An 8,221-nucleotide genomic window follows, 5' to 3' on the forward strand; every position below is an offset into this window, starting at 1 on the left:
TTTTTGCCTAGTTCTAATCGAGAAAGAAGTGAAACTGACTCTCTTGAGACAGAAGACAGAATGTCAAAATATTGGGATGTTGCTACAACAGAACTTTAACCAACCAAGAAACAAATTGGTTTAATTAATTACTTTTTTTTTATTCTCTATGAGAATTATGTTTTCAAGTTCCAGCTTATATGGATTTAATGAGTGATCTCAGGGAATACTTTAACAGTTCTCAAATCACAACTAATGAATAATGAAATAAAAAATAATGATGTGATTCTTGCAGTCAAATCCAGTGGTTGTTTTTGTGACTGCAAATTTCTGTATCTTTTTTATTTGTATACTTAAAAAACATTTTTGTATAATCTTTTACTTCAATACATAGTCAAATGTATGTTCATGTACAGAAATAAATATGTAATATATTTGTACATTTTGTTGTAAATAATTAAACTTTGTTGAAGAAACAATGCTCAATATGTTAATTACTTTTTTTAGTATCCTATTCATATGTGTGTGTGTTTTTACTTGTATATTCTTTTTTCCCCACTTCTATAGTACCTAAACCTTATTTATTAGAATTTGAAAATCCTTTTCTACCTACTTGAGTCACTTATTTAACCATAATAAAGATAATAGTAAAGTTACTAGCAACTATTAGCAGTTAAGATAATAAAAAATTGAAAAAATAAAGGCTTAACAAATTCAAAAGAAATAAATACTATTTCTTTACATTCTCTGATATAATATGAATTAACTATCACAGACAGAAATAATATTCATAATCCTCCCCTGCTTCAAACCAATCCTCTATTTCTGAGTATTCTCATAATTCTGTCTCCCACTTATTTGACCCATTCCTTGGAATAGCATAGCAGCATAACCCACCTTCTTAATCTATTTTGAGTATATTAGAATTTTGAATCCCATAAGCAATGAAAGGTTTAAAGAATGCTCAAATACAGGTTGTTAGAGTAACTAATGCAAGGTTTGATACTTTCAGTTGCCCGATTATTTCATTCTTAATTTTTTTTAAATCCATGCCTTGTAAAAAGTTGTAATAGTTATTGACCAACCTCTCCCTCTTGCCAGGACATCCATCAGCAAAGATCTAAGTTTATTTTTCCCTCAACAATTTGATTTCAAACTAGGTAGCAGGGGCGCACCATAGCTCAGGAGTTGGGCACTAGTCAAACAATCTGCGGGCGGTGCCGGTTCGAATCCGGCCTCAGGGTGTTGACTTTTTCATTAAGTGGTGGTCACACAAAATGAAAAACTTGATCCCCAACCATGGTTAGAAAAGGTTGGTCACCTGTAGATAACCAGGGCAACATCACCTTCAACTGGATTACTTTAAAAAAAAAAAAACTAGATAGCACACATCACCTACATAAATCTAGGTAGTTCAACTCAATAGCGACAGAATCACTCTTGCTTGTGATCTCTACTTTATGGGCCATTTTCTCTGTTACCACTAAACAGTTAGCTCTGTCAAGGAATTAGTTAAATCCTCAGATTTAAGAGGTGATGTGCACTAATATAAGAACTGGGACAATACGCATTTAAAAAGGTTAAGTTAACTGGATAGAAGGTTCCATGGGATAAAGTCAATACAAGACACCATGGATCAGCTAATTTTAAGGTTATATACTTTAAATCGTTGCAGGATAGTATCAACACTTTGTAGAGTATACACTTTTAAAGTAATTTCTAAAAGTATTCGCTTTAGATCTTTGCAAAAGGACAGGGGCCTGGCAATGGTTATTCGCATGGTAAATGATTACAGATATTAAGGATGGACGAGAGACTTAATGGAGATTTTATAAAATAACACTGTTTAAGCACCAAAATAGTAGTAGAACTATTTGATCAGCTCTTTCCTCTGAAATATGAACACAAACCAGATTGATTTTCATAGTTGAGTTGTGATTAGTGATGTCTTTGGGTATAAAATGGCCATCGAGAGTCACAGTATACAAGAGACTAGATTTGATTGATTAGAGATCTCTTATATGTACTTTATCATCAAGACTGTATATAATAATAAACTAAAAATACATTACACGGTTATTAAAGAAGCAAACTTAAATTACATACAAGAAATTAAAACAATAAAGTGTAGTTCTCATCTACAGTGGAAGCTCCTAGAGGTTTTAGTTTACTTGATAGTAGCAGTAGGCTGCTAAAGTTCCATCTTGTACGCTTTCTGATCCGGCACCAAAAGTATACGCCTCATAACGCACTCCGGATCAGTTACAATACAGCGCAAGGTGACAGAAAAGAGCCCTCCTTTCTCGTGCTCATCAACGCATCTAAACCAGTAGGTTTTCATCGTTATTTGTGCTCCATGGTCTTTTACTTAATTCTATTCTTTGGCTTACTATCTTCTGATCAAATCTTGTCGATCTCTTGAAAAATATGTTTCAACAGAAGTGGCCAATGCTACTTCCTGAATGTTTTTGTATCCATATTCTCCTTCCTTCACTCTACGGTTGAGGAACTGGTACCGTTTCTTTAAACTCCCCATAAAGAGATAGAAAATTCGACGAGACCTACGCTGCTGTTTTGGTTATGGTATATCTGGTTCTTCTTGTAACATTTGTGAAGATAATTAGTTTTGTCTATCTGAAGGATAATCGCGTTCGACAAGAAAAATCCTTTGCTTATATTCTCTTCAATCTTGGAGTCAACGGAACGATTAATCGGATGGTGCAAATTTTAGGTATATGCTGAAACCATTGAAATTGATTTTAGTTGAAGCTTTGCTTCCCGTCCATAATACTTCTAGTAAGTTAAGACTTGTTAATACGCTCAGAAACTGAATACCTGATAGCTGGTCAAGCTAAAGTTTGTAATAAAAATTATGACCTGGTCGGTCCTTACTCTTTCGAACGTATTTATCATTTTGTGTAAGTAGGGTCACTGGTTATATTATGCAAATAATGTCTTTTCCGTTGAGATGAGGAGGTAGATAACATTCAACAAATGTAAGTACTATTTCGGGTTGTAAGAATCGTCAAGCTCTGAAGGCAACACTAGGCAGACTTTGTTGCAAGTTTGGAGCTCTAAGAGATTCCCTAGTTGATAGTTATCTAATTTGAAATACATGTAAACATTAATAAGAATAATCCTTCACAATTAACCGTTACCAGGCTAGATTATTGTGACCATCTCTCTGCTGCTTGGGGAATAGATACCTTCTATGCTTACAGCCTAAGCAATATTAAAATCTACCAATATTGTTTTGTTTTTCGATTTCATATTTTTTCGAAAGTTTTCAGTCTTTTGATAATCACATTTATCACTAATTAAGAATTAATCGATATTGTATCTACTAAATTATTTTAGTTGATCAATTGGCTAAACACTATTTTTTAAGATGGTAATCTCCCGAAATTGATCATTTCATTATATTAGTTTTGTTATTAATTGAATTGGATTTTTAATCAATATGATACGATGCACCCATCCCATACTTGATAAAAAAAAAATACTATAGGGCGTCAATGGTGGAAATACTATCAAGTTTCTTTGTGTTTCATTTCACTCTCCCTCCTACTTCTATGGAGGGAATTTTTTTATTTTTTTTTTTAAGCATAACAATCTAAGACTGATACTGATTATGTTTGATTGTATTTAAGAAGTGCAATGAAGATGAGCTAGCCCAGATGTAATATTAAAAATATTTTTCATGTTGCCACTATTACCTGTGATTATGGAGGGTTTACGAGCTTCTGACTTAAGAACCCTGATAAAAGAGATAGTGCATAGGAGAATCGAACTGTCAAAACTTAAGACAACTGATTCTGATAGTGAAGAAGATGATGTAGACGATATGTTTTTAGGCTTTACTGATGAACAAATTGAACAAAGCCTTCAAAATGTGAAAAAGAGGAAGTTATTAGAAAAAGAGAAAATAGTGGATAAGCGAATTCGAACATGTAGTGTTAATTTAAGTCAATCAGAGTTACTTATTAAGGATGTTTATATTAGTGATCATTGCCACAATTGTAGGGAAGTTAAAAGTGACATTTGTATACCTATTAACTTTGGTGAAAATCAATGTACTAATTCAAATCTGAAGCTGAAGAAAATAGTATTGAAAGTTTTTAGAGAACAGTGTTTTATAACTGTTAGTATTCCAGAAAATGTGACTATTTGTACTGAATGTAAACATCGAAAAACTATGCTACAATAATTAAATTATTGATTCCCTATGAAAAATCATAAGTACTGTAAATATTCAAAGCATCTAAATTATGATTTCAATTATATTTCATACTCATTATTTTTTGTGGCATATACGTTTTTTTTTTTTCTATAATTTGTTAAATGGTGGAACTCTGTAATTATTCCTTAGTATTTTTTGTTTCATTGTCAATATTTTGCTTAGGTCCAAGATTCTTTAATGTACATTTATTGGTTGATTTAGATCAATATTAATGCTCAACAGTTGTTTTGTTTTATTACTTTATTTGTTCATTACTTTTATAGCAGAATACTGTGACCCCACTTGCTAAATTATGGAATAGCTTTACAACTTATCAAAAATAATGTTTAAGGAAAATATATTTAGATCACATGTCAGTTATAATATTGGTTGATAACCTAAATCAACTGTCATCTAAAGGTTTGCTACATGATTCCACAATTTTGTTATAACTTTAAAAGTTCTGATGTTAAGTTTATACTTACCTACAATTGATTGGTAAAATAGTATGAATGAGGTGGTTGTTTTATCTTCCTTCGAAAAAATTAAAAATATTTCTTGAGCTAAATATGGCTGAATTGACCCCAATTTTTATCTAGTTAGGTTATTATTGTTCTCCAGTGTTATGGCACATAGGGGCGTGGATAGGTAATCTCCAGGGAGAATCTTGGCCTCACTTAGCATTTACTTGCTCTGCCACATATCACTGCTTTGCTACAGAAGTGGCACACAAAAAAAACCCAGTTTTGATTTTATTTTGAATTGGACATACATCAAATATAGTAAGTACCATAGATTGGGGTAATCTTACAGACTGTTCCAATAAAAGTGTGACTGTCGGAAAGTAACCCAAGTCTACTGTACAATATATAGGATACATTAAATCAAAATTAACAAAAAAACATTTTTGTCTAATGACTATGATGAAAAGAATGATGTTTTCAATAAGAAATACTTAAAAGTAAAAAGAAAAATTATTTTCTCAATTCCAATGCCTATTAATAATTGTTATTAAACTTTGATTAGTGTTAATTTTTGTTTTACACTTTTACTTGATGTGTCTTCAGGGAGCGCTGGCTTCAGTGGCACCTTCAACACCTTAGAACATTTGGTTAGCTATATATAATTTTTCATACCATTTAGCCGCAATGAGACTTGACAACTTTATCATAGCTGTAGAAATATTCTTAATTTAGCCGCATTGATTCGGGTAATCACTCACATAACATAAGGATATACCTCTACTGTTATTATTCATTGAGAGAGAAATAATGAACTGTAAAAATGTATGTATTGTAATTAAATGTATAAAATATCTACAATGTTGTAATTAGTAGAATGAATCAAAAAAGTAAAGTAATATATATATACATATTTTTCTAATTCTATTTCATTTTATTGCACCTCCTTTTCTTTTTTATTGTTGATGGATTAAGCTAATTGTTATGTATATTATGGAGAAAATAATCAGGACTAAGATTTGTTTTTTTTTATTAGATAAATTGACATTTTGGCAAATGATGTGGGCCACCATCAAGGCTTAAATAGAAATTAACACGCAAAAGAAAAAAAAAAAAAAGTCAACTGCCGTGTTTATAGAAGAGAAAATAAATTACTTTCTCCAAAAATTCATATTTTTTAAAAATAAATGAGAGGGTAACAGTCAAAGATAAAAGTAAGTGTTATGAACTTATATAAAAAATATTTACTCTTATTTTCCTTTTTCAATTTAAGCTCTGATAATGGTACACGAATTAAGAAGAAACATCAATATCCAATTAAATGAATTGAGTCCTCATTACTTCCTCTATTTTTCTATTTTAATTTGGTTAAGTTAATTGATTTATTTAACAAATTACTACTTTGTTTCTTCTTTTTATAACTATGGTGTTGTTATATATTTTAAATATTATATTTATAGTTTTTCACTATTAGTTTTAAGCAGATATTGAACAGGAATTCTAAACAATTGATCTGAAGAGTTCTACCTTAACATCTTCAGGAACTGGAACTATTTCACTAAACGTCCATGCTAAATAGTATTACAGGTTTAAGAGACAATGTTTAATTTAATTTTACTAAAGGCCAAGGAGCTTTATCATACATCGGCACAGTGTTCAAGTCCCAAGCCAAAAGTTAAAAAAGAACATCATCCACAAATTCGCTTGCATGGCTGTTAGCTATCTCCAATTTCTCTTTGAAAAAGATACTTGATTAAGAATCATTATTCCTTGTGTTAGTCTTAGTATCAGTCAATGTTATTTTCAATGAACACCTTTAAACATTGAAAAAGGTAAACAATAAAACAGTTTTTCAATTATTTTTTACAAAATATATCTTAGCAGACTCTTCCTATGGGCCCATCCAATAAGCTCTTGTGACTCATTGGTTTAGCTAAAATATTAAAAACAAAAACCCTAATTTTATCCACAAGGTTTTATAGAATTAAAGGCTGTGAAACCAAAAATTAAGGTTGGACATGCGATATGACTAATAAACAAGTTAAGAGACTTTTTGGATAACATTTGTGTTAATAAGAAAACTGTCAGTCTTGAAAAAAATAATATAATTAAGGTTTTCATTTTTAATATTTTAGCTAAACCAGTGAGTCACAAGAGCTTAGTGGAAAAGTTCTACAAAGGGAAGGTCTGGTAACATGTATTTTGTGAAAATTAATTGAAAAACTGTTTTATTGTTTACCTTTTCCAATATTTAAAGGCGTTTATTGAAAGTTTTTAAAAAGTAAATGCTATAAAACTCCCTTAAAATACACTTAAAGCTACATAATTTTCCAAGAAGGGGCCCCTGGGTACCATGTGGGCCATCCTCAGTCCTACTGCAGTGTTCAACTACTTATATCTTATATCATATTGTATTTGTTTCTTATAAAGAATGGAATAATTTAATTAATTCATTAACTAGCTCATCAAATCCCCAATAATTAAATTAATCTAACAAAATATTACCTGAGTGTTCTAGTACCTAACCAAATTCTGACATCAAATTATTGAGTTACTAGATGAGTCATGCATTAATTACTATACCAAAGTACCATTTTAATAAAAGTAAAAAAAAAAAATTAATTTACTGGAGACCTAGAACTAAGTAATAAAAATAGAAAAAGTTGTCAAATGTGTTTTTTAAAAATTTAACAAAAAACAGATTCATCTAATTTAATACCTAACAACTTACTAACACCTGAAGTCAAAAGAGCTCATGATCATAATCCTGTAATGAGTGTGCCACATGTGAAGAGCTAAATGAGTTATTTGTAGTCTGATAGTCCTAAGTAATGTACTAGATTTTAGTTAAAAGAGGTAACAATATCAGATTGTACTATAAAAAGAAAGCTTTTGGTGAAGTTTAGTTTTTTCATGACTATCTATTTATGGTGTAATGTGTAACAATAAAATGGAAAAAAAAGATATAAAATTAGTTTCTTATAGTAATGATACAATAGGCAATTGGAATGTAGGCTAAACGGCTAGATTTTATGTATGTTAGTGTGGAACGGTTCCCAGAAGAAATCTCAAACAAAATTGAATTATGAATGGAATATGGTCCGGGTGCGGTAAAAAAAAACTCAAATAGTAAATAATTATACTATTTTATTGAGCCAACGTTTCGCCTCACGTTCCAGGGCTTCGTCAGGGCTAAAAAAGATATAAACACTATAGTTACAAAAAGAAAAAACATAAGTGTAAAATAACAGGGGTATAAAATGAAAAGCAAGATATAATAAGAAAAATTAAAAGTTGTAAAAACAGTAAATGAAAAGGGTAATAGTAAGAGATAGATAAGAGAAGAAATATTAAAGAAATTACAAATAAAGAGATGAAAAAAAAAAATACAAATCATATGATGAGACAGAATGCATACCTGACGGTTTGTGCATAAAGTGACGGTTTGTATTGGGAGGAGTGGGGATGGCAGTTATGCCACAATAACGAAAATAATTTGTAAAGTAAACATAGTAAAAAAGTATTTAAATTAGGTGAACTATAAATGGTAATATACATAATA

General features: G+C 30.5%; 1 protein-coding gene and 1 long non-coding RNA gene across 2 annotated transcripts in view; one reads left to right on the forward strand and one right to left on the reverse strand.

Moving 5' to 3' along the window:
* Phlpp (PH domain leucine-rich repeat protein phosphatase) overlaps window positions 1-467 on the forward strand; it is a 131,286-nt gene extending 130,819 nt beyond the window's left edge. The window contains exon 24 of the mRNA XM_014425309.3: window positions 12-467. Coding sequence (XP_014280795.1) covers window positions 12-99 — 88 coding nt within the window. The 3' untranslated portion in view covers window positions 100-467. The remainder of the gene's footprint in view (window positions 1-11) is intronic.
* The window catches only part of LOC106683685 (uncharacterized), a 10,682-nt gene extending 3,475 nt beyond the window's left edge, over window positions 1-7,207 (reverse strand). Inside the window, exon 1 of the long non-coding RNA XR_010844625.1 lies at window positions 7,165-7,207. This is a non-coding gene — a long non-coding RNA (uncharacterized lncRNA). The remainder of the gene's footprint in view (window positions 1-7,164) is intronic.
* Between the last annotated feature and the right edge of the window lie 1,014 nt (window positions 7,208-8,221).

Source organism: Halyomorpha halys, unplaced genomic scaffold (assembly GCF_000696795.3).
Source record: "Halyomorpha halys isolate HHAL.00 unplaced genomic scaffold, Hhal_1.1 Scaffold505.1, whole genome shotgun sequence".
Classification (NCBI taxonomy): Eukaryota; Metazoa; Arthropoda; class Insecta; order Hemiptera; family Pentatomidae; genus Halyomorpha; species Halyomorpha halys.